This window comes from Melospiza georgiana, chromosome 3 (genome assembly GCF_028018845.1).
Source record: "Melospiza georgiana isolate bMelGeo1 chromosome 3, bMelGeo1.pri, whole genome shotgun sequence".
Classification (NCBI taxonomy): Eukaryota; Metazoa; Chordata; class Aves; order Passeriformes; family Passerellidae; genus Melospiza; species Melospiza georgiana.
Genome location: NC_080432.1, coordinates 1947973 through 1974873, shown reverse-complemented (window position 1 = coordinate 1974873; position 26901 = coordinate 1947973). Strand labels below are relative to the sequence as shown.

The window sequence follows — 26901 nt, the reverse complement described above, 5'->3', positions numbered from 1 at the left end:
GGATGGGATGGGATGGGATGGGATGGGATGGGGTGGGATGGGGTGGGGTGGGATGGGAGGGGATGGTGTCCCTGGAAGCCACTCAGGGTCCAACCCTCCCATAAGCTCTCCTGGCCCAGCCATGAGCTCACCAGAGACACAATGGGATTCAGCTCCAGGCACTGCCATCCCTGAAGAGTTTCCAGCATTCCAGACCAGCCCCATGGGAACAGAAGCCCAGGAGATGCCTGGTTTGGTTTTGGGGTGTCCCAGGGCCCAGGAGCAGCAGCAGCCCCGTGCTGGGCCCCTCTCCCAGCCCCAGCAAAGAGGCACCGAGACACTCCCAAGTTAAACTCTCCATTTATTGGAACCTTTTACAAAAAACTCAACATTGTGCTCGTGTCGAAGGAGGAGTGTTCCTTGTCTCTCAGTTCCTGTTGGATTTGAAATCCTGGTGCTCACAGCACCGTGGGCACAAGGGGAGGGCAGGGGCCGTGTCACCTCGGTCGTTGCTATTTACAGCGGGAAAGGCCTCGCTCCGTGCCCGGGGGGAGCAGCAGAAACTCTGGAACAGGGAACAGGGGCAGCTGCCAAGAGCCCTTCCCGTCTCCTCAGGGCTGGCATGGTGGAGGCCACGGGCCCCAGGAGCTGGGATGGATCATCCAACCAAACCTGAGCTTCGGAGTGAGCCTGGGATGCCCTGAAAATCCCGGGAGAACGACGGGTGGGAGCAAGGAAGGATGTTTGGGATGGTGGCACGGGCAGGAGCACTCTCTGGAAAAGCCCCCTCTCCTCCCAGGTGCTGGCATGTCTCAGGAGCAGAAAGCTGGGTGTCAATCCCAATCCTGTGCTCCAGGGGTTCCGTGGTGTTTGGGATGATTTGGGAAAGAGCTGCAGCAGCTCTGGGAGGGGCAGCACCAGCCCTCCACCATCCCACCACCAGTGGGTGGGGAAAATGTTCCTGCTGGCATTTCATTTCCCCACAGAATTCCATCCCTCCCTACGCTGCTGCTGCCCAGGTATCTCCCAGGAGCAGCCTCTTTACCCCCTTCACCCCAAATCCTTCCCCTTTAGGGGTGCTCAGCAAGGAGGAATTCATTCCACAACACACAGAGAGATCCCACTGCACATCCACTGCACATCCTGTCCCTGCTCCAGCACAGTGGACAGGGGGACCTTCCCAGCAAAAGAAAAAAAAAAACAGCTTGGGAAAAGGCCAAAGAGAGGGAGGCAGAGCAGCTGGATTTGTTCTGATGATCTCTGGTCTCAACTGGCCTCAAATCAACACCCAGCAAGGGAGAGCAGAATTTCCAGCCTGGGGCTCTGACCCCCTGAGCATCCTGAGCCCCAGGACACCCTGGGAATGCCAACACTTCCTATCCCATCCCATTTGTGCTCCCCCAGGCTCTCACTGGAATAACATTTCCCTTTGGATTTGAAAGGCTGAAGGCTGCTGAGCAGTGCCTGTGTTGGATGAAGTTCATCCATCCCACATCACTCCGTGCTCCAGGAGGGCTGGGAAGGCAGAGCTGACCCCGGGCCTGGGCTGTGCCTGAGCCACGGCATCGCTGCTAACGAACCCCCACTAATGAGGAAGGAATTAAAGCCCTGGAGGAGCAGCTCAGGCCCCTCAGGATTGCTGCAGCTGACACAGCTCCTGACCAGTGCCACATTCAGAGAATCCTTCCAGGTGTTCCAGGGCGTGCAGGAGTCTCTCATGGCATTTTTAAGGAGACTCTGAGACTTCACGTGCTGCGTTTTGGGCATCTGATGTTAAAACAAAAAGGGAATGGAAAGGGAAAAAACAACCTAGGAAAAGATTCCTTGATCCATTTTGCTGTGGTCAGTGGTGGTGCTGGTGAAGGCACGAGCCGTGGGCTCTGCTGGGAACAGGCTGCTCCTTCCCTCCCCTTCCCACAGAGGAAGTGTCAGTGCTGATAGGAAAGCCTGGGGAGAGCAGTTTGGAGAGGCCCCAGAACGTGGTGCAGGAGGAGCACGGGCAGGGCTGACCTTGGGAATGAGCCCAGGAGCTGCTGCTGGACCATCCCTGCTCCCACACAGCAGGGGTGACATCCAGGGACATCGAGGTGACCGCACAAGTGCCACCTTCCCACCTACCCAGCAACTTCTCCAGGCTGCTCACAAACATCTGGGATGTGCTGAGGGTTAACACCACATGAGGGCCAAGCTCTGCCCTTCCCTCCTGTGCTCCCCTCGTGTCCAGTGGGCCTGAGGCTGAGCTCGGGTGGTCACAGTGTGACAGCATTTTGCTCTGGAGGAGAGGAACCAGCTCCAAACCCACGCTGTGAACCTGATCCCAGCAGCATCTGTGTGAAGATGAGATTCTAGGAAACTCCTGCTGGGATTAAGCGTCAGACACAGCCCAGAGCCAGGCTGTGAGGATGGGCTGGGGTTAAGGCAGCTGTGCTGAGGCCCACGGCAAACCCGACACAGGCACGGAGAGCTCTGGGATGGGGACGAGGCAGAGTGGGAACTGCAGCTCTGGCACACCCAGGCTGAGCACAGAGAAGGGTCAGAGCCTGCAGGAGCCCTGGCTGTGCTGCAGGTGGATCTTCCCTAAGCCCCAGACACGCTCCCTGTCTTTAGAGGATCAGCAGGACAAGGTGGGAAAGACACTGAGACAGCAGCAACTGAACCCCCTGGGCTGCAGCACGGGAACAGCACAGGGGCCAGAGCTGGAGCCAGGCAGGACCATCCAGGCCAACCCCACCCCTGTCCAGGGGCTCAGGGTGGGGAGCAGAGCAAAGGGCTCCTCACCTGGTGACACCTGAGAGGCCTCAGTAGCAGCCACAGGGCAAGAGCAGCCAGGATGTGGTGGGTGGGAAGGGCTGTGCCATGGCAGGAAGGATGGGGACAGCAGTGCTAACAGGAGCTGCCCAAACACCTCCAACCTGGCCTTGCTACAGCACCCTGGGATGGGCTGAAGGGTCCAGAGGGGAAAATGGGGCGGGGAGAGGGGAGGGAAAAGAAAAAAAAAACAAAAAAAGCGCCTCACGTGGCAAATCTAAAACACTTTCATTTTAAATAACAATAATTATAATTAAAAAGAACGGCTGCCCTTGGCTAGCGAAGGGGCAGAGCCAGTGGCCAGCGAGCCATTTCTCAGTGTATGATCCGTGGGTGTGTCCTCACAGGAGCCACGGGGTCCCATTCCCTGTCCAGGTGTAGCCATGGGGTCCCATTCCCTGTTCCAGGTGTGTCCTCACAGGGGCCATGGGGTCCCATTCCCTGTCCAGGTGTGTCCTCACAGGAGCCATGGGGTCCCATTCCCTGTCCAGGTGTGTCCTCACAGGGGCTATGGGATCCCACTCCCTGTCCAGGTGAGCCACTTTGGGAAGAGGGAAGAGCCCATCCCAATCCAGGCTGGCCCATTTCCCACAGCCTTCTGCACTCACAGCCCACCAAAGCAGCCCCGTGCCGGCCTCTCCTGCCTCAGCTGGCAGCTGGCAGGGTGCAGCTCTCCCATCCTAGATGAACTTGAAGCATTTGGTCTTGTCGTGGGGCAGGCGGGTCTTGAAGAGGACCGAGTCGACGCGGAACTGGGTGTAGAGCAGGGGCATGTACCCGTACACCTTCACAAAGAAGTTGATGCACTTGTGCCGCTCGTGGAAGTGGGAATCGTCGTGGGACAGAGCCTGGGGACAGCCGGGGCAGCGGAAGGTCCAGCGGGAGGTCACCTGCCAGGAGGGACACAGGTGTCAGTGCCACACTGCCCACAGCCCGGGCACTGCCAGGAGGGACACAGGTGTCAGTGCCACACTGCCCACAGCCCGGGCACTGCCAGGAGGGACACAGGTGTCACTGCCACAGCCCAGCCAGGAGGGACACAGGTGACAGTGCCACACTGCCCACAGAGCCCAGCCTGGGCACTGCCAGGGGGCTCGGATACAGAGGGAATCTCAGGATTCAGAAGGGAGCTCAAAGTCATCCAGTCCCACCTCTGCCACGGCCAGGGACACCTCCCACTGTCCCAGGGTGCTCCAGCCTGGCTTTGGACACTTCCAGGGATCCAGGTTCAGCCACAGCTTCTCTGGGCACCCTGTGCCAGGGCCTCCCCATCCTCACAGGGAACAATTCTTTCCCAATATCCCATCCAGCCCTGCCCTCTGGCAGTGGGAAGCCATTCCCTGTGTCCTGTCCCTCCATCCCTTGTCCCCAGTCCCTCTCCAGCTCTCCTGGAGCCCCTTTAGGCTCTGGAAGGGGCTCTGAGCTCTCCCTGGAGCCTTCTCTTCTCCAGGTGAGCACCCCCAGCTCTCCCAGCCTGGCTCCAGAGCAGAGATCATCTCTGCCATGGGCAGGGAACCTTTCACCAGGCAGGGAATTCAGTCTCAGCAATCCTGTCACGTCAAACCTCACTTCACCCGCTCTGTGGCAGATTCCAAAGGTTGAGCTTTCCCCCTGGAGCTGGATTTCCCTGGATCAGACACCACCCACTTCCCAAGCAGAGCTTCTCCAGCAGTGCCAGCCCTGGGACAAGGCCCTGGCTGCCGGTGCTCTACCTTGATGGGAGGTTTCCTGGTCAGGTGGGACACCAGGAAGTTCATGGCGATGTCCTCGCAGTTGATGTACTCGTCCACCATGTCCCTGATGGCCTGGGGCATCACGTAGGAGTACAGGTAGGCATAGTACTGCAATGGGAAAGGCACAGTGTCCCCCAGGTGCCCCACAGGTGACAGCAACAATGGGACATGTGGGGTGTGGCTGGCTCAAACCTCAAGGATCCCAGTGGAGATGTTCCCCATGATGGAGTTAATCCCACACTGAGATCCACAGCAGCAGCAAATCCCCCACAGCCACCACCCTCTCCTGGAAGCTCAGGAATGGAGGAATGGGGGTTCCAGCCCCCTCAGATCCTGCTGTGGATTCAGCGTGGCAGGAACAGCCACTGGAGATCCTTCCCAGTGCCCTCAGGACCAGGTTCTGGCTGTGTTGTTTCAGTTTGGAGAAGGTGAGGGGGAAGGAGCAGAAAGCTCCCCTGTCGCAGACATCTTTTATGAAAAATCCTTTCTTTAGGACTTTTCCTCCTGAGAAGCTGAGAAGCCTCAAGAACAAAATGTAAACATTGATTATCTGCTGCTGTAGAATGCATCAAGTAGGTTTTTGATTGGTCCATGTTGGTTGTTTCTAATTAATGGCCAATCACAGCCCAGCTGGCTCAGACAGAGAGTCCAAGCCACAAACTTTTGTTATTCATTCCTTATTATTCTATTCTTAGCCAGCCTTCTGATGAAATCCTTTCTTCTATTCTTTTAGTATAGTTTTAATGTAATATATATCATAAAATAATAAATCAAGCCTTCTGAAACATGGAGTCAGATCCTCGTCTCTTCCCTCAACCCAGGACCCCTGTGAACACCGTCACACTCCCCCATCTGTCCTTAAAAAACCAAAAACCGCCCAGATCTGCAGCCTCAGAGGTGGCTGTGAGCAGGCAGGGGCGGCCCTGGTGGGGAGGTCTCACCTTGTGGAAGAAGGCAGCACCAGTGAGCACCATGGAGAGCTCGCAGGAGTAGTTGGAGTTGTAGAGCCAGGACTGGTGCGGGATGTCCCAGGCGTGGTAGCGGCCCGGGAAGCCCACGATGCGATCCCTGGCCTCCCTCCACACCCTGCAAACACAGAACTGCCCATGAGACACCAACCTGGGAGCCCACCCAGAGCTCCTGAGGGGCTGCAAGGGGTGCAGGGTCTGTACATAAAGGAGCTGGCAACTGCTTATCCAAGGAATGCCCAAATGGCAAAAAGGAAAATGTGCTAAATATGCTCCTGTCCTAGAGCACAGCCCAGCTGCTCATGCACGAGGAAAGGCTCCCTAACCCATAAATCAGGGATTTTGTAGCTCATAATGAAGGTTTAATGAAGAAAACTTTTAAATGAAGGTTTAAAAGAAAACTAAAGCCAGAGCAGCCCAGGCTCAGCTTGGGAGAAGCCCACCATCTCCTGGTCTCTTCCCCAAATTCCTGGGACTTTCCATCTCCCAGGAGCTCCGTAAAGCCAAGATAACATCAGCCTCCCTTAAGGAAAGCTTCAAGGCCAGGTTGGACGGGGCTTGGAGCACCCTGGGATAGTGGGAGGTGTCCCTGGCCAGGCAGAGGTGGGACTGGATGAGCTTTGAGGTCCCTTCCCACCCAATTCCAGGACTCTGGAAATTCCACAATTCCCTAATTCTGTGAAAAGCTGCTGAGACGCTGAAGGCCCCGGTGTCTCCTGAGGGAAGACCTGGATTTCCAAGGTGCTGGCTCCTCATCCCAAACTGCAGCTCCCTGGGCTCTGGCCCCACAGGAAAAGCCTCCAGAGCCCTGAGTGCCTCCCTCACCCCGACACGTGCCCACAGCCCAGCCTTGGGAATGAAATCCCGAATTTTGCATGTGGAGCGTGGGATTGCTTAATGCTCTGCTCTCATCTGCAGCTCACGCTCCTCCAGAGGAATCCCCCAGGAGAGCTGCAACACTGGCTGCAATAATTAGGGAAAAAGTCAGAGCCTGATGCCTGAGCTGGGAAACAAACCCAGCCTGCACAGGCAGGGGTGCTTGGCTTCCTCTGGATCCTTCATTCCCCCTCCCTGCTGCTCAGTGCCCAAGCTGTGAGCCCAGACTGCATGGAGAACTCCCCGTGCACACACAAGGGTTTTCCCTTCCTGCCAGGCACAAAACTGGGCACTAAGTGCCATTTTTGGGGTTTTTCCCTCATTTGGATGTGAGTTTCTCCCACAAGCCCTGTTCTGGGAGAGCTACAGGAGGAGAGCAGAAGATTCCCTGAGCTTTCCTTACCCTGATGGAGCACAGACATGTTTGCTGTTCAGTCCTCCACCCCAATTAATGAAACTCCAAGATAATCCCGAGGAATCAACACCACCAGCAGCTTCCCTGGCTCTGTCCTCCCCCCAGCACTTGTTTGCTGCAGTTCCTGTCAATCCAGGGTGATTGTTTACGAAACTTGGAAGTTGAAACCATTTATTCCCTTTCACTTCTCCCACATCTTCGCTTTCCTCCCAGCTCAGCCACAAAAACCAGGATTTCTCTGGAGAATCGTTCTGAGGGTGCTCAGAGACCTGCCTCCAGCTCCCTCCTGAGTGGCAAATACGATGCTTTTGGCCCCAAAAATCAAAGCCTGGAGCAAAGTTTTGACAAAGCACAGTTGCTGTGGGCAGAGGTTCACTCCAGCAGCTCCTGGGAATGTGTTAACACAGGGAGGCTTTGTGGGAACTTCGTGTCTGTAATCAGGGATATGAGTGAGATTAACACAGGGCAATAATGACCTTCGTTTGATGCTCTCCAGGGCTAATCAGCAAAACAGAGACCAAAAAAAGGGGAGAAAACAGCCCAGTTTGGATAAAGAGCCTGGAATGGGGCAGGGAAGGGAAGCCAGGAATCCTGACGCCTCCTCCTGCACTTTAATCCCTCTCACACCTCATTTCTCATCTCTCTGAGGGAGCCTGGTGGGTTTCCAGGCATTTTGTGCCTTTAAATCCCCCTCCCAAGCAGGTTTTGGTCCCCATGTCCCACCCCCAGGCAGCTGCTGGGTGTTCTCTGATGGGAATGGCAGCTCCTGCTCCTTGAGGCTCCTTGTGGCTCCTTGAGGCTCCTTGAGGCTCCTTGAGGCAGCCTCAGTCCCCAGCAGCTCCTGGCAGGGAGGGAGCTCTGGCTGCAGGAGCAGCTGGCACAAAGCTCCCCAGCAGGAGCCCCCTCATCCCTGTCAGCAGGGAGATTCTGCCAGGGAAAAGTCAGGGGAAAGCTGGAGCTGGAGCAGAACAGGGTGGGAGTGAGAGCAGCAGAACCTGCCTTTGGTGGGGACATCATCTGCCTTTGGTGGGGACATCTTCTGCCTTTGGTGGGGACATCATCTGCCATTGCTGGGGGACATCATCTGACTTTGCTGAGGGACATCTCCCTTTGCTGAGGGACATCTTCTGCCTTTGCTGAGGGACATCATCTCCCTTTGCTGAGGGACATCATCTGCCTTTGCTGGGTGGCATCTGCCTGTGCTATGGGGTATCATCTGCCTTTGCTAGGGGACATCATCTGCTGAGGGACATCATCTGCTTTTGCTGAGGGACATCATCTGTCTTTGCTGGGGGACATTCTCCCTTTGCTGGGGGAACATCTGCCTTTCCTGGGAGCCATCTTCTCCCTTTGCTGGGGACATCATCTGCCTTTGCTGAGGGACATTATCTGTCTTTGCCTGCTCTGCCCAAAGAACTGTCACACCCCAGTGTCACATGGAGCAGAGGGTGGCAGCCACCGTCACCACCTGAGCATCATCCTGGCCTTGCCTCTGGCTCACGGATGGAGTGAAAGCCTCTTGGATTTCTTTTCCAGGCTCTGTCCACCCTAGCAAACCACAGGCCTTAAAACCATTCCCGGGCCATTATCAGCGTAGTAAAAACTGAAGAGTTGGGCTAAGAAATGTGGGAAATGGGGTTTCCTCACTGGGATCAGGTTCCCCACCCCATTAATGTGTGTTTCTCCAAGGAGCAGAGCTGGGCAGCCACAGGAAGGGATGTGCCAGCCCCTGGCTGCTCTGTGAGCAGGTCCTGGCCGTGGGGAAGGAGCAGTTTGTGGGCAGGGCTCACCTGAAGCCGAACATGATCTCGTCGTGGCGCAGGTGGGCGTCGTCGTCGATGGACAGGATGGCCTCGGTCTCGATCTCGTCCCAGGGCAGGAACCGGTTGTTGAGGCTGTTCTTCTCCGTGCGCACCACCTGTGGGGACATCAGGGACAAGGTGAGGGTTTGGGGCTGGGGCTGTGGTGACCCTGATGACCTGCGGTGACATCAGTGACATTTGTGGGGCTGCAGGGCACAAGGTGAGTCTCGGGTTTTGTGTTGCTGAAATGGCTCCTGAGGTATTAAAGAGGCTTTTTTCCCAGCCCTGGGACCAAAGAAGAAGTCGAGATTCCTCAGCTCTGGTTTTCAAGGTTGTTTATTTTCTCTTACGTATTACATTCTTTCTCCAACTTGCTGAGATCTGTCCAGCAGGTCGGGTTGTGGCACAGTGCCTGCCCTCAGGGTGGTGTAATCTTTTTATACTAAAAACTACATGTACATTATTTACAATAATTTTCCAATACCTATCACCTATGTTAGACAGTGAGCTTCTACTCTAAACCAGTCCAGAAGCGCCAGCATCACAGCAGAAGATGGAGGACAACAAGAAGAAGGAGGACAGGACACGCCCAGATTCCTCCATCTTGCCTCCTGAACCCCCATTCTAAAAAACCCAAAATTCTGCTTTTCCACCCTGTGACAAATTCACTAACATTCTACTCAAACCCTTGTGGCTTGTAACTCCTCACACAAAGCTGGTAATTGTTTCCAAGGGTTAAAATCAAAGGCACAGGGGTCTGACTGTGCCAAGGTCTCTGAGCCCTCTGCCAGGGTCTCAAGCCATCCAGGGCAGCCAGAGGAATGTCCTGGGTTCCAGCAGGTGAGGGTTTGGGGCTGGGCTGTGCCAGCTGTGGTGGCCCTGACAACCTGTGACATTTATGGGGCTGCAGGGGACAAGGTGAGAGTCTGGGGCTGGGGCTGTGCCAGCTGTGGTGGCGCTGATGACCTGTGGGTGACAGTGACATTTATGGGGCTGCAGAGCCCAGAGTGGGGAGTTTGGGGCAGGGCTATGCCAGCTGTGGTGGCCCTGACAACCTGTGACATTTATGGGGCTGCAGGGGACAAGGCGAGAGTCTGGGGCTGGGGCTGTGCCAGCTGTGGTGGCCTGCAGGAGCTGAATTGCTGCTGGTGTAGTCCAGGGTAAGGAAGTAAAAAGAATCTTTGCATAATATCCACAATGTTCTATTCAGACGTTCAGGTGCCAGCACTCACCCAGAGAGGCTGAGTTTGGGTCTGATCCTGGTCTCGGGGCAGGACAAGGGAGAGATTCAGACAGGGAATAGGGAGGAGAGGCTCAGGGACACAGGAGCAGACACAGGAACAGGGGAAGGAGCCAGTGGGGTCTGAGAGCTTTTTGAGGGAAGCTTCTGGTGTCTCCCTAGACCAGGGAATGTCCACCCAGTGGGCCTGGGGTGGGGAGTGCTCCAAAGCCACAGTGTTGGCTCAGCCCAGCAGCAGCTCCAGCAATTCCCCCATCCCAGCCACACAGCTGGAAAACCCCACTGAACTTCCCCCTCTTCCAAGAACCACAGTACAGAATCACGGGGCTGGAAGGAGCACACCAGGATCATCCAGTCCAATCCCTGCACAGACACCCCAACCATCCCACCCCGTGAATCCCTATGGGCATTGTCCAAATGCTCCTGGCACCTTGGGGAATGTCACATTGGGAATGTCACCATTCCTTGGGGAGCTGTTCCAGTGCCTGACACCCTCTGGAGAAGAACCTTTTCCTGATTTCCAGCCTAACCCTCCCCTGGCACAGTTTCACACCATTCCTGACAGCCCCACACACCCTGGATCCTTTCCCCTGCTGATCCAAAGTCACTTTGTCCATCCCACATTTCCCACCCCATTCAACCCCTCCGGTCCTTTCCCTGCCTCTGCTCTGAACAATCCCCATTTAAAAAATTAAGCCCAGCCCGGTGAAAAGACCAAAGCACCACAGCAAGAGAGCTCCATTAAATAAGATCACATCTGATCCCACAAAAAAGCCCACGCTGAAACCATTAACAGGGGAAATATTTGTATCAGGATCTGCGTGACAGCTGGGATGATTAAATTCCCATGGAAAGCCAGCCTGGGAGCTTTCATCTGCCGACAGCTCCAGGGGGGATGGAAAACTCAGCAGGAACATGTTGAATGTTGAATGCTGCACTGAAGAGGCATCAAAAGCACCAACAATTCACTGCAAGTGAGCAAACTGGGCAGCTCCGGGCTGTGGAAAAGCAGGGCCAGAGCTGAGGCAGCAGCATTCCCGCCCCAGGAGCTCTGTGGGTTCATCAGGACATGGAAAAAGCAGGGCAGGGACACCTCCCCAGGGTGGAGGAGCATCACAAAACCCAGCTCAGGGGCTGAAGGGTTTTCCAGAGGCAGCAGATGCTCCCAGGGGTTCCTTCTCTGCCTGGGAACTGCTGGAAAATGGGACGCAGGAATCGGGGTGGGATGGGGTGAGGAGGGAAGCAGGAGGAGACAACTCCACACCCCGTGCTCAGCTCTGGGAAGGAGCTGGAAATGCTGGAGTGGGAAAACTCCAGGGAGAGCTCAGAGCCCCCTCCAGGGCCTGAAGAGCTGCAGAGTGTCACCATCTCATTTTCTGGAAAAATCCCTTTGCCCAGGATTCCCCTCCTGGGAAGCTGAGAAGCCTCAGAGAAAAGGAAAACAATAATTATCTGATTTGCCTCTCCTGTGTTTTGCTGCTTTGGAATGTGTTTGGACATTGTTTATCCAACAGGTGATGGTTTGATTGGTTTCATGTGAATTGTTTTGACTCATTGGCCAATCGGGGTCAAGCTGTGTTGAGGCTCTGGAAAGAGACACGAGTTTTCTTTAATTTGTTTTTATTATATTTTAGCCTTCTGTAAGTGTCCTTTCTGTATTCTTTAGTATATAATATATTCATGTGAATTGTTTCCACTCTTTGGTCAATCACAGCCAGGCTGTGTCAAGGCTCTGGAAAGAGTCACAAGTTTTCTTTATTACGTTTTTATTATCTTATAGCCTTCTGTAAGTATCCTTTCTGTATTCTTTATATATAATATAATATAATATAATATAATATAATATAATATAATATAATATAATATAATATAATATAATATAATATAATGTAATGTAATGTAATGTAATGTAATGTAATGTAATGTAATATAATATAATATAATATAATATAATATAATATATAATATGGTATATAATATGGTATATAATATAGTATTATATATAACATATAATATAGTATCATAAAATAATCAATTAGCCTTCTAGGAACATGGAGTCAGATTCATAATTTCCTTCCTTCATCTGGGAACCCCTCAAATACAAGAGGAGAGGGACTGGGGACAAGGCATGGAGGGACAGGACACAGGGAATGGCTCCCACTGCCACAGGGCAGGGATGGATGGGATATTGGGAAGGAATTGTTCCCTGTGAGGATGGTGGGGCCCTGGAATAGAATTCCCAGAGAAGCTGTGGCTGCCCCTGGATCCCTGGAAGTGTCCAAGACCAGGTTGGATGAGCTTGGATCAGCCTGGGACAGTGGAAGGTGTCCCTGCCATGGTAGGGGTTGGCATGGGTTGATCTTTCAGGTTCCTTCCCTCCCAAACCATTCTGGGATTTGAATTCCCACCTTGCTTTGCAATAAACTGTGTGGGATAAAACCCCACCTGCTGTGTAAATATGGCTGACCCAACACATGAAGCGATTTAATTTTCTTGGTGTGATTGATCAGGCTGCCTGGAACAGAACAGCTCCCATTTGAGTGGTGATGAAGCATCTCCAAAAAGTGCAGAAGACCCTGATCTTGACATTGACCCCGTGCAGCTGAGAGAGGAGGGAGGAGCTGGGGCTGGGCAGGGATCACATGGGAGCAGGCGGAGGAGCTGTTTGAGGGAGGGAAGGGACATTTGGAGCTGGGTAATGTGGCCCTGTGGCCCTGATGAATGTCACTGAACCTTGCTCAGATGGGGCAGCCAGGGCTCCCAGGTTTCTCTTGGCTTTCCCTGATGTGAACTTCCCGCTGTCCCTGGGTTGTGAAGTGTCCCTGGAAGTGTCCAAGGCCAGGCTGGAGCACCCTGGGATGGCGGGAGGTGTCCCTGCCCATGGCAGGGGTGGGGTGAGATGGGCTTTGAGGTTCCTTCCCACCAAAGATCATTCTGGAATCCTCCGAGTCACCAGCATGAACGTGCTGTGAGCCCCAGGGCAGAGGAGCTGGCGCTGGGAGAGCTCTGCCAGGAGGGTGTGCTGTCTCCCAGAGTGGCAGAATTCCCTTTTCCCTCAAACACCAGCGCTGCTCCATGGGAATTGTCTCCCCTGAGCTCCCACCCCCTGCCCTGCTGGGTCTCACCCCCAGAGAGCCCAGAGGGGCCATCTCCAACCCTCCCTCTGTCCTTTCCCAGACTCTGGGGTCTCCATCTCTCCCCCAGCACTGCTTCTCCTGCCCTTCCATCATTTTAATGACCAATTCTGCCACAACTTCGTTCCTTCATGGTCTCGAGCCAAGAGCTCTGTCCAACCCCGAGGACAGATGTTCCCTCGGCCCTGGGAGTCAGCAGATTCCTTCCCAAGGAGATTCAAGCAGTGAGGAGGACACAAAATCTGCCAGAGAATCCCAAGAGAGACCCCAGCCCATCAGCAGCCCCATCTCCCCTCACAGCGCGGGCTCCAGACTCAGAGAGAACATCAGTGGTGGGTCCTGCACCAAATTCCAACCCCTCCAGACTCAAACCCACCCCAGACTCTGCCCTGCTCACCTTATTTTGGTTATTTTTGGCTTTTGTTTGGGATTAATTCTCTTTAAAACCCTTTGCCATCAGCTAAAAGGCCCAGAGCTCAAAACCATGAACCTCCTGAGCAGTTTGCAAAGTTTGGAGACACCTAAGATGCCTCCAAGCACCCAACAGACCACATCAGAAGCTTCTTCTCCTTTTAGGAGGAGAAGAAAATGAGTTAGAAAATCAGTTCCAGGTGATTCAGTTCCACAACCTGGGATTTGTTTAACTAAGGAGCACAAGCCCCACAAATCCACAACATCCATTTCCTGCCAGTATTTTGTTGCTCACAGACACCCCAAACAAATGGATCTTAAAAAAACCTGAGAGAAAACTAAACCAGGGCATAAATCCAGAGTCTGCCCAGCAATAATGTCCTTCTACCAATACCGTAAAACACATTTTTATACATAAACACACAAAAAAAAGGCGGCAAAATCAATACCTTCCAGCAGTCTCCTTGCTGCTGAGGCCTCATGCTCAAGCTTTAAATGAAGTGTCACATATCATTGGATGGTGGAAACACGAGGAATGCCCGTGCCCTTGGAGAAGCTCTGACAGCTCAGTGGACTGGACTGATTCCCGGGCAAAGAGCAAACTCTGCAAGAGCCTGGGTGCCTCATTGCTCACGTCAGGGGAAAAACGCCTGGAGGATGCCCTGAGGAGAGCTGGGTAAACTGGGGGAGACACCGAGTGAGCTCTCAGGTAAAGGAACCACTTCCATCTTTGCCAAAAACGAGAGATTCTACCCAAAGGGGCTGGGGGACAAATCAGGGTGGGGTGGGGACACCACGAGCTCCCTTTGCTCCACTGAAGAACAGGACTCGGATCCTCTCCGTGCAGAAAGGGTTAACTCAGATCCTGGACCAGAAAGGGTAACTCACCTCCTGGATCAGAAAGGGTCAACTGAGATCCTGGATCAGAAAGGGTTAACTCCTCTCCTGGACCAGAAAGGGTTAACTCAGATCCTGGACCAGAAAGGGTTAACTCACCTCCTGGATAAGAAAGGGTTAACTCAGATCCTGGACCAGAAAGGGTTAACTCACCTCCTGGATCAGAAAGGGTTAACTCACCTCCTGGATCAGAAAGGGTTAACTCAGATCCTGGATCAGGGGCTCTTGGTTTTCCCAGCTTTTTCCCCTCCTCTCCTGGATCAGGGGCTCTTGGTTTTCCCAGCTTTTACAGAGAAGGGCCAGCTGAGAGGCTTTTAAACTGTTTTATTCCATTTTCAGTCTTGGTGAAGGGTGAGACATAAGAGATGTAAAACTCAGCACCATTCCAGCAGAAGCCACCCTATTTCCTGGTTACAACACCTCAGAAATGTTTCCCAGCTTTTGCCACACAGTGCTGCTAACACTTCCAACACCAATCACCTCTATTTTTACCCCACAATGCATCTTTCACAGTTCTAAATTCTCTAAAATACCTGGTGTTTCTGCAAGGCCCTATTTTGAAACCTGTTGAAACTTGTTCCTGGTTCAATCTCTCTCTCAACAATGTCATCTCTACTCCGTGGCCTTCCTAATGCAGCTCATCTCAAAGTTTGCACACAGATGTACAAAACTGTGGGCTTTCTGTCAGGAGACTTTGAGAATTATTTTTAATAATTTTGAGAATTATTTTTAAATCAATTTCTCACAGTAGGTGACCAGTCTGAGCAGCCCAGGCTTGGAACTTGGCTCCAGAGGTGCCACCATTGTTGATCTTCATCCCACCCACATCCTCATCCCCAGCTGAGCATTCCCACCCTCCTTCCCCTCTGCCAAGGCTTCTCCAGCTCTCCCATGTGCACATGTAGGGAAGAAATCAATTAAAAATCGGCCAATCAAGGCTTAATAGAGGTCAGGAAGGGCTCTGTTGGAGGACTTTGGGAGGTGGCAAACTCTGGGAAAAGGGAACAAGAAGTTCCAAGTATCCCTGAAGCCGCCCTGTCACGTACATTTATTTTCAACTCCTCAATTTTAATCTTCATCCTTTATTTTCAACTCTGAATTCGGCCAAATCCAGACATGTTTTGATGAAGAAAGTTGCTTGGATTGGCACTTGAGACCCACAGAGTGAGATTCACCAGGGTCCCTCCTCTACACATCAGGCACAGGTGCTGGGATGGATTATTGACAAGGCTCCCTGGAGGGTGTGCAGATCCATAAAGTGAATAAACCACATCCTTCATTCCCACTCCTGCTCCCTCTGCAGCCGAGGTGTGAGATCAGACTGGCACCTGCTGCTCTGCAAATGCAACCAGAGATGGGCAGGAGGAACACAACAACAGCTCTGCCTGGTGCCACCAAAGAGCATCTCCTGGGACTGGGTCACTGTTTGGGAGTGAGGCTCTCAGAACGAGTTTGCACGGAGCCAAGCAGCAAACGTGGGGTGTCAGACAGGGACAAAGCCCCAGGCTGGGTAAAGAGCAGGAATTTCCTCATGGAAAGGGTGGTTGGGCATTGGAAGGGGCTGCCCAGGGAGGTTTGGGGTCTCCATCCCTGCAGGTGTCCCAGGATGTGGCACTCAGTGACATCGGGCACAGCCTGGACTCTATGGCCCTGAAGGATCTTTCCAGCCTGAATGATTCTGGGATTCTGATCATTCCAGCCTGAATGATTCTGGGATTCTGATAATTCCAGCCTGAATGATTCTGGGATTCTGATCATTCCAGCCTGGAGGATTCTGGGATTCTGATCATTCCAGCCTCAATGATTCTGGGATTCTGATCATTCCAGCCTGAATGATTCTGGGATTCTGATCATTCCAGCCTGAATGATTCTGGGATTCTGATCTTTCCAGCCTCAATGATTCTGGGATTCTGATCATTCCAGCCTGAATGATTCTGGGATTCTCTCAACATCCTGGCTCCAGCGGGAATTCTGGCACTGGCTCCATATGGAAGCTCCACCCTGAGGTTCCCTTCGCTTTGATCCTGGTGTCTCTGAGCTCATTTCACGCAAGGACAGAAGAGGCTGAGCCCAGGCAGGCTGGCTCCATGACAAGCAGCCAAGGCCAGGTGCCAAGGAGAAGCCAAAGGAGCTCTGTCATCACCAGAGATGCCACCCAGAATCTCTGCAGCCATTCCCAGCGAGGTGACATTGGAGTAAATCCCGCGAGCCCGAGCACGGCCACATTTTAAACTCCATTTTCTCAGTGTTTTATCACTACCTGTTCTGGGCAGGCTGAGCTGCTCCACAGGAGCTGGCAGGGTCGCTGTGGCTCTCAGCCCAGACCTCAGATCTGCCTGGCTGCCCCCACCAAGGACAACCATGGTGCTGCTCACTGAAGGTTCCCCAGTGCAGCCTCACACCGCCCTGCCCACGCAGAACCTTTTCCCTCCTGCCAACCCCAACTCCCACCAGGAGAAAACCCTCAGAGGACACAAATCCATCCAGCTCCTGCTGGCCAGCATCCTGCTCTCCAAAGCCAACAGATCCAGGCCTCTGGCTCAGCCAGGAGTTCTTAATTTCATGAGAAATGAAATAATCTGGATTCACTCGATACAACACGAGGCTCCTCCAGGCACATTGGCAGAGCCTCATGGACAGGAGGAGATAGGATGCCAGCACGGCATTTCCACCACAGCCAAGGCCCTGGCATGATACCTCTCCTCCCCAAAACCTCGCTCTTTTTCCCAACACAGACCCAAAAACTCGAGGAAATGAGTCTGGCACAACACAGCACTCCAGGGCGTTTGTGGCAGCTCTGGATGAGCTGCAAACCCAGCAGGAATTGCTGCCCTGCACTTTGACACTGTGTGAGCAGGGTGCCAAAGCTCCTGCCAGACACACTGCCAGATCTGAGCAAGCTGGCATTTTGTAAAAAAAAAAAAAAAAAAAAAAAAAGATCTTCTTTTGTGTTTGTGATAATGAATGTTTAAAAAACCTGGGACGTGGAGGTGAAATCGCAGATGCGCAAAAAGCAGCTCTGAGGTGTTTGGTAGGACAGTGATATTTGGGTGTTATCCCGGGGTTAACACACTCAGATCCTGATAAATCAATAAATGGGAATGGCTGGGACCTCAGCTCCTAAAGGCACATCCAGAGGCAGACCCTGGATCCTCCTGCATCCAGCCAAAGCCACAGGGGATGTGCCCCTCTCGTGACTGGTCTGTCCCCACCAACCCCCCTCACCATTCCCAGCCTTGTTCCAGGGCTGGATGAGCCCCAGGATGTGCTGGGATGGAGCTGTGGTGTCCAAGGGGGACATCAGTCCTCACCCATCCCATAGAAATCCTCTGGATTTTCCCAAAATTCCATTTATCTGAGCATCCAGCCCAACCCTGACACTCTGAGCAGCATGTTTGTGGTTTTTAGGACAGTGGTATTTGGGTGTTATCCCGGGGTTAACGCACTCAGATCCTGATAAATCAATAAATGGGAATGGCTGGGACCTCAGCTCCTAAAGGCACATCCAGAGGCAGATCCTGGATCCTCCTGCATCCAGCCAAAGCCACAGGGGATGAGCCCCTCTCGTGACTGGTCTGTCCCCACCAACCCCCCTCACCATTCCCAGCCTTGTTCCAGGGCTGGATGAGTCCCAGGACGTGCTGGGATGGAGCTGTGGTGTCCAAGGGGGACATCAGTCCTCACCCATCCCATAGAAATCCTCTGGATTTTCCCAAAATTCCATTTATCTGAGCATCCAGCCCAACCCTGACACTCTGAGCAGGATGTTTCCTCAGCCATGCACTGCCTGAGGAGCTGTCCCTGCTTTTTACAGTGCTTTCCCCTGGCAATTCTTCACCTTCTTGTTTTCCCTTTAATCCTGCCTTGTAAAGATGGATTGGGAAGTTCCTGTTATCCCTTTCTCATGTATTAATTATTCCCTGCTCCTTCCTCTTCACCTTGAAACAGCCACAGCCTTTATGCCCTGAACCTCCAGCTTTGCTGCCTCTGACTTGGAGCATTTTCCAACTCTGAATTAAAAGGATTTATAGACTATTTTAAGACTCATCTCCAGAGGTATCAGAAGGGTATTTAGCTCCAAAGCCAGGCAAAGGCAGCGCAGGTTGAATGTAAATTGGCAAAACAGAGGCATTTTAAAAATACGTGTAATTAAATAATGCAACATAAAACCCAGCATAAATTATCCCCTGCTGAGAACAAAACCACACAGGAAGAGACCATGGAAAGGCTTTTTTTTTTTTTTTTTATGATGCTGTGTCCATGCACAGAAAATGTGCAAACACTTGGTCTCCCTTTAAACTCCTCAGCTGAGATCAGTGGGTCGCTCGTCTCCGAGAGGAGCAAGCAGCTTGAGATCCAAATAAAACTGATTATTTATTCATTTTCATCCAGGAGCAGCTGTGCATCTTCCCAGAGAAAGGAGAGGAGAAGGATGCTCCTTTTAACATGAAAGGGATGCAGCAGACACTGATTTTTATTCTCTGTGTGTTGCTGTTAGTGGCTGTGCAATTAGAGATGCACATGGAGCTGCTTGTCCAATTAGATTTATTTTACAATTAATTGTAATTATTTGGCTCAAAGAAGGTCCCTGGGATAACACGCTGTCATGTTCCAATACTTCCACTGCTGCAGCTCATTCCCTTCTCCACTTCCCAAAATTCCTGTGTGTGCTTCTCATGAAAGCTCAGAGGGAAAAACTGCAGAGTGCAAAGCTCATGATCCAACTTCCACTGGCAGGTCTGGGACCACGAGCCAGATTTATGAGCTGCTGTTTGCTGGGAAGCCAAAAAAAAGTCATTTCAAGAAGAAAGAGCTCGTTCTTTGGGGAGTTTTGATACTGATAACCCAAATCTGAAACCCAAATCCAAACTGAACCTGGCACTGGAGGTGCCCCAGTGTGATGTCCTGGCAGATGTCACCGTCCTTTCCCAACTCTCTCTCAAGCTGCAGCTGGATGAACCTGGCTGTTTTCACCTGGCAAATGCTGTCTTGGCATTCAAGGCCTGAAAATTCCAATGGAATTCTGCCCAGTCCCAGATGCCAGGGCTGAGACACCCCAGGGTGACAATGGATGGCAGCAGGAGCGTCCCCAGCACGGATCCGGCACCAGCAGGACATCTGCACACTGTTATTTGTCAACTCTCAACTTCACCCTCTGTGCCTCTTCTTCCTCCCTGGCTGCTTTAGTGGCAACTTTAACATCAAAAATGTTGTTCTGATGGAATGGGGACACCTTCCTCACACTGCCTGTACCCAACCCACTCTGCTAATATCAGCTAAAACACAGAGGTGCCATTTGGGGCCACTGCTGAGAAAGAGAACACACAAAGACGCAGAAAGAGGGCAGGCAGCAGCTCCTAACTCCATCCAAAAGGCGCAGTGTTCCTTCCTGGAGCTCAGGGATGAGGGATTCAAACCATTTGTGGGTAGCCAAAACCTCCCAGCCTGGTAAATACCAACAATTCAGGCATGATGTGTGCAGTCACTGAGCCTGGGGACAGATCCCACCCTCCTGTTTGACATAACTCAGAGCCTGGGACTGAGCAGGAGTTTGGCTGGGCCAGCTGCAGATGCCTGGAGCAGAGAGAGCCTGAGGAACACACCAGCTTGGAGTGACCCCTGCTCTGAAGTGGCTCCCAGCTCCTGGATCTGTTTTGGGAATCACAGGGAAGCTGCCACAAGGAACTGGCTGGGAAAGCCTGGCTTTATTTTGGGCAAAATCTTCATTTCCCTGCCTGCCTCACTGTCCCAGCGGAGCACTCAGAGCTGTGTCAGGCCAGGCAGGAGCTCCTTGTTATCCTTGAAGAGCCAAAGGAGAGCCTGGACAACCACACAAGAGCCCAAGAACCACTCACAGGCTGCAACTCCCCAGCCAGATTTCAATAAACACTCAAACCCTCAAAACTTGTAAAGTCTGAAAGCCCAGATCTCCCTCAGCTAATTCCTGCACCTGTGATTTCCCTGGAAATGGCAAACACACTGGGAGCTTGGGGCGGATCTGGGAGGGGCTGTCACATCTCATCTGTGAGATGGAGAAGTCAGGAGGGGGATCAGGAGCACCCCTGAGGTCTCCTGCCCTTGCCAGGACATCAGAGCCAGGTCATGGCACGGGAGGGAACCCAGCAACTTCCATCCTGGAGCCACAGAAACGCACAGCAGAGAGGCAGGGAAGAGCAGAGTGCTGGGAATCCAAGGGCTGGGATCCCAGGGGATTATTGGAAATGCCTCCTTTCTGCTCACTAAGTGAGGCAGAGCTTATCTTTCCACACTTTGCTCTTTGGCTCACGGCCCGGCTGCTTTAATTACCAGAGGCTTTCGTCAGTGCAAATCCTCTGTATTGTTGTGCAATTACTTCTTCAGCAGGTTCCTCCTGGAGACCTGTCAGACAGGATTTCCACCACAGCAGGAAAACAAAACACCTGACAGAGCAGGTGCCATTATTTGTAAATTTGCTCCCATTGGTGCATCTCATTCTTTGGAATGCATCACACCCAAGGATGCTCCGAGATGTTTCCAACATTTCAAAGCTGCTCCGACCCGTCCCACAAAGAGCTCCAGTGCAAACATTTGTGTCTGAGGGCATCCAAATGAACATCACAGCCCCACAAAGGGAGGAGGGAATTGGAGTCAGGCTGTAACTCACTGAGCAGCTACTAAAAACCTGGAATATAGACTCTGATACAGAAGCAGAGCCATCAAGTTTGCAGGCAGGTTATTGTTTTGATGGGAAGAGGACAGAGGATTTATTAATGTTTATGTGCCTGGGAGCAGCAACCATAAAGCACTCAGAAACTCACTTTTGGCTGCCAGGTGGATTCCAGACCAGGAGCCTGCCAGGCACTTCTGAGCTGAGAAGGCTGAGATCTCACTGGGGAAGCTCTGGGTGAAATGAAGCTTTGCTGCCCTCAAATCCACCATGCAGGGATGAGAGCTCCTTTATGGAACTGTCCCAGTGCCCACACCACAATCCTCAAACTGGTATTTAATCCCTCATTGTTGCTGTTGTTCCAGGAGCACAACTCATTGAGAACTGCAATTTCCAGCAGCTCCAGCAGCAGAGGACGGGGCTGGGATGTCCCCCTGGACGTGGCCAAATAAAGGGAGAGGCATCTGCCCCAAATTTTACACAATTTTCCCTCCAGGTGCCAGAGCCAATCTGGATACCAGGTCTAGACAGGTTTCTATGAATTTCCCTTTGCTCACAAACTTCAATTTCTGGATTCTAATTGCTGGAATCCTTGGCTAATTCCTGCTTTACCTTTGTCCATGTCTCACACCAGCCCATCACAGTTCTACCCAGAGGAGCAGAGAACTCAAGCCATGGGCTTGAGGCACAGAAACTCACTTTTGGCTGCCAGGTGGATTCCAGACCAGGAGCCTTCCAGGCACTTCTGAGCTGAGAAGGCTGAGATCTCACTGGGGAAGCTCTGGGTGAAACGAAGCTTTGCTGCCCTCAAATCCACCATGCAGGGATGAGAGCTCCTTTATGGAACTGTCCCAGTGCCCACACCACAATCCTCAAATTGGTATTTAATCCCTCGTTGTTGCTGTTGTTCCAGGAGCACAACTCATTGAGAACTGCAGTTTCCAGCAGCTCCAGCAGCAGAGGACAGGGCTGGGATGTCCCCCTGGACGTGGCCAAATAAAGGGAGAGGCATCTGCCCCAAATTTTACACCATTTTCCCTCCAGGTGCCAGAGCCAATCTGGATACCAGGTCTAGAGAGGTTTCTATGAATTTCCCTTTGCTCACAAACTTCAATTTCTGGATCCTAATTGTTGGAATCCTTGGCTAAATCCTGCTGTACCTTGTCCACATCTCACACCAGCCCGTCACTCTTCTACCCAGGAGAGCAGAGAACTCAAGCCATGAACAACGTCATGTCCTTCAAACCCTGATTTATCCCAAGACTTGCTTCAACAAAATCCAGGAGGAAAAAATGCTTCCATCAATAATTGGTGCCAAACACATGGTTGGGATGAATCCAGACTCCCACAAGCCAGTATGGGTTGGGAATTAAGGACCAGCATGTGTTAGAAATTACACAGATCACATAAATGAGTCACAATTCAAAACAATTCCTTTTATAAACTTCTGATAAAATCAGCCTAATTAATACCAGTGGTTTGAAAGCAGTTTGTGTTGTCACCTGCATTGAGAGCAAGAGGAAAATGAGCCCTGTTGGAAAGAATTATCCAGTTTATGGCTGTCCTGGAGGCTTTTCTTATTCCCTCTCAGCTCTCTCCTGTCACAGGCCAGGATGGGGCTGTCTCTTATCACAGAGATAAGCCAGGCTCCCACAAGCCAGGGCAGCTCAGAGATCAAAGCCATGATCAGGCTGGAAATGGAACTTCCCTGCCCCAAATGCTTTCAGTGTGGAGAACAAAACCCATTTCTGTTCCCTCCACGAAGCTCAAACCCCTCAGAGTTCAGTTCAAATGAGCATTCAGGAAGATGAAGAATTTGCTGAAATATTTGGATGTGAAAGTCTTATCTGGGAAGATAAAAGCTTCAGATTACCCATCTTTCTGCTGTTAGAAAATCTGGGAATAGGTGAAAACAGCATTTCTCTGAATTTATATGGAGACATACAAGTGGATATTTCAGTGCAATGGTTTTTCACAGGAGATGAACCTTTTCCAGAAGTCCAGGAAAATCCAGGTGCTGTTTTTTGGAAAGAAGAGTGCTCCATATGCCCAGCAGGGCAGGGAGACCAAACAGGTTTTATCACCAACCACAGTTTGATTTCATGAAAATGGGGAAAAAAGCATCCATGGGTTTGACTGATTTTCATTAATTACCTGAAAGTTTTAAATAAATGGAAGTTCTAAGATGACATCCCCTCACTGTCATCAGGAGAAAAAGCTCCATCCTTCCTGGGTGCTTGCAGTGAAACAATTCCAGGGATTCTGGAGACAAGGGGAAAACAAACTGCAGCCCTTGGTTCTGAATCCAGCTACTCCATCACCTGCTCTCAATGGCTTTTCACAGGAGATGAAATTTTTCCAGAAGCCCAGGAAAATCCAGGCGCTGTTTTTGGGGAGGGGGGTGCCCCATATGCATCAATCAGGCTTTATCACCAAGCACGGTTTGATTTCATGAAAATGGGACAAACAGCACCCATGGGTTTGGTAAGAGAGCAGCAGCTGCTTCCTCACCAGACACAGGTGAGGGGAGGGGAAGGAACTGTGGGGAAAAGGGGTAGGAGAGTGTCCCAAAACCTTTGGAGCAAATCATCCCCTTCTCCTTGAGAGCTGCAATGTCTCTGCTGATGGACCCACAGAGCCTCGGAGCTCCATCAGACCTCAGCAACAAGCAGCGATTAAAACCTCTCTCCTGCTTCCCTAACCTCACATCCAAGAGGCACCTTCCTCTCTGTAACCTCCTCATGTCCCTCACAGCTGCCTCTCTGATGTCCCAATGCCCCACGAGGCCCCTCCTGCTCCAGCAAACACAGATTTTCTTTTTTCCTCTCTACTTAATACCCGAAATTCCTGACCTCAGCGAGTCCTGCTCCTGTGCCAGGGGATCCATCCGTGTCCTGTGGCACAACATCAGCTTACGGCCACTCTGGGAGACCCGGCTGTCTTCACAAATAAGGCAGCCTGTGCAGAATGCACAATCAAACGGCTTTGCACAGCACAACTGCTCCACCAGGACACATAAAAGCCTGGCAAGAAAGGAAATGCAGATACCCAGGCTCTGGGACTTTATGGGAAAGGGATGTCAACGCTCAGTTCCATCATAACAAAGTCACGCAGGATGAAATGTAGGTGAGAACAAAAGGAAAAAAAAAAAAAGAGAAAATGCACCCACACACTCCATTCCTCCCCCATGCTTGTCCCAGTGCATGGAATAAATTGGGGACATTTGGTATTTAAACAGGTCACAATACAAACCCTAAAAGTAGCAAAAAGGCAGCCCTGGAAAATTAGTGTGGTCACAATTCAAACCCTAAAAGTAGCAGGAATGCAGCCCTGGGAAATCAGGGCTTTTGGGTTTTGCTGCTGCCCTGCCCCTGGGGCCAAAAAAAATCTTCACTTTTTTTTTTACAGGACTAACACAGATCTGCTGCTTTTGTCCCCAGCAGTTGTGACAGAGCTGCTCCACACAAGGAGAGTTTGAGATGCACAGGCAGCTTTTGTGGTGGTGTTTAATGGCTTCAGCACAGGGACTGGCTCCTGTGACACCTTCACATGTGACAAAACCCACCCAATGATGTCCCCAGCAGCATGCAAGGACATTTCCCTCCCTTGATTCTCCTCTCCAATGCCCCAGCCACGCTTCCTTCTGGTCACCCACCCCATCAGCTGCATCCTGAGCCAAGGGGATGCGGAGAACTGGGGTTTATCTGTGGAAAAGCCACCACAAACCAGCACATGGCACAATTTGGGGACATTTGGTATTCTGTTGGTATTTCAACAGGTCACAATTCAAACCCTACAAGTAGCAGCAATGCAGCCCTGGAAAATCACTGCGGGTTTTGCTGCTGCCCTGCCCCTGGCGCCAAGTCCTGTTGTGCTGCTTTTGTCCCCAGCAGTTGTGACAGAGCTGCTCCAAACAAGGAGAGTTTGAGATGCACAGGCAGCTTCTGTGGTGATGTTTAATGGCTTCAGCACAGGGACTGGCCCCTGTGACACCTTCACGTGTGACAAAACCCACCCAATGATGTCCCCAGCAGCATGCAAGGACATTTCCCTCCCTTGATTCTCCTCTCCAATGCCCCAGCCACGCTTCCTTCTGGTCACCCACCCCATCAGCTGCACCCTGAGCCAAGGGGATGTGGAGAACTGGGGTTTATCTGTGGAAAAGCCACCACAAACCAGCACGTGGCACAGGGGAGAATGCAGGGATGGCTCTAGGCAGGAGCAGAGAGGAGTGTGAGGTGCTGGAGTTAATATTCCAAGTGCAAACTCCGAGGAGTCGGCGCTGCTTGTTCATTATCATCCCGCAGTCTCGCATCGCTGCACCTCTGCTCGGGCTCTGCAGTGACAAGCACCTGGATTTTAGGATTCCCAGGTAAACTAAGCAGCAAATTTGTTCCTTCCTCTGCTGCTACACAGCAGAAAAAAACCCGCATGGAGACGGTGAAACTCGCAGGGATTTCAGAACTCGGTTCCCTCCCCGGCAGCTCCGCGGGCAGCAGGTGGTGCTGCAAACCTGCCAGCGGCGCCCAGCACTGCTGTGGAACATCTCCCTGCCCTCTGAAACTGCTCCCGTGGAGAAACTGAGCCCACAAACCTGGGATACACTGCTGGTAATGCTGGTGCACCTAACACAGGCTGTCCAACCCAGGAATGGGGCAAACCTCCTGTGGGAAGTGACTCGGTGCTAAGAAACAGGGATTTTCTCAGCTGCTTTTGTGTGAATTGTTCCTTCTGGAAATAAACCCGGAGCTCCCCATTCCCAAATGCAATCCAGGAGCTCAAAGCAAAGTCGGGTTTTTCCTGATTTGGAACACAAGAGTTGTGAGCCAAAGTAAAGCAGGATAAAGCTGGGACTCACCAAAGAGTTTCTGCAGGTGAGCTGGCCCAGAAAAGCACAAGTCACACCAGCAAAGAAGAGTTTGGTAAATGCTGAATTACCAAGCTGAACCAGGCCCTGAGCTGGAATTTAGGCAAAGCTCCCAGGAAGGAAAAGGGTTGACTGAAATGGTGGTGTTGATCAGCATGGAGGTTTTATTCTCTTTTTTAACTCCTGGTCAGCGTGATGATCTCACTCTGGATCACACACACCACTGCAGCTTATCTCCAGCTGCTGGTTAGTTTGGTGCTGCCCTTATCAGAAACCAAGCCTGAGGATCCAGCTGCTTGCTGAAGGACAAGCAGAGAAGCCCAGTGTGCCACTATGAAAAATGCACGTATTTTATGATTGTCTTTTTGCAAATATTCAAATGAATATTAGATGTGTTGTGTTAGAAAGTAATGCTGGATTCATTCTCTTAAGTAGTGTGGTAAATAGAGTTTTAGCTTATAATAAAATGTTCAAATAGAAACTAGGCTATATAAGATACTTTTTTTAAAGAAAGGACTTGCAGCAAGATAGCAGCCGCAGGACACCTGAATCTTTCAGAGATAAAGAATTTATTGCCCTCTTATCAGCAGAAATGAACTTCTTCCCACCTCGAAGGCGCTGTTGGGATTCAGAGGAAGAAGCTGAGGATGAGCAGACAGAATCCTGTGTTTGAATGGAATTGATGCATCATGGATGAGGTGTATGAATATGCAACAGGCTGTTGTTTTCAAGGGTTAATCCTTTGTTAATGTTTGTCCCTTTTCAGGCTTATTTTGCCCAGAAAAGGTACCTGGACATCCATAACTCTTTGTCTCTATTGTCTCATATTGTCCTAATTCAAATTGTCCAAATTATTATTACTCTAATTGTATAACTATTTTATAACCATTTTATTACTATGAAACTTTTAAATTTTTAAAAACACGTGATTGGCGTTTTTCACAGCCACCATGGCCACCAGCCTGTCCAGGTTCTGTCCCCCTCCTCCTCCTCAGCAGCATCACCTACAGATCCTGCCGTGCTCCTTAAAATGGAGATTTAAAAACCCTTTGAGTTCTTTCTGCTGGAAAGATGTGCAAACCTCAGAGCCAGCACATTCACAGAGCCCAAAGAGAAGGGAAAGTC

General features: G+C 51.5%; 1 protein-coding gene across 3 annotated transcripts in view; it reads right to left on the bottom strand.

The window, feature by feature from the left end:
• Nucleotides 1–3198: 3198 nt before the first annotated feature.
• Nucleotides 3199–26901, bottom strand: part of EXTL3 (exostosin like glycosyltransferase 3) — a 159151-nt gene continuing 135448 nt past the window's right edge. For all 3 annotated transcript variants that reach the window (XM_058020364.1, XM_058020363.1, XM_058020365.1), the window contains 4 exons: nt 8570–8697; nt 5462–5606; nt 4500–4628; nt 3199–3677 (listed from right to left, as the gene is read on the bottom strand). In XM_058020364.1, coding sequence (XP_057876347.1) covers nt 3468–3677; nt 4500–4628; nt 5462–5606; nt 8570–8697 — 612 coding nt within the window. In that variant the 3' untranslated portion in view covers nt 3199–3467. The remainder of the gene's footprint in view (nt 3678–4499; nt 4629–5461; nt 5607–8569; nt 8698–26901) is intronic.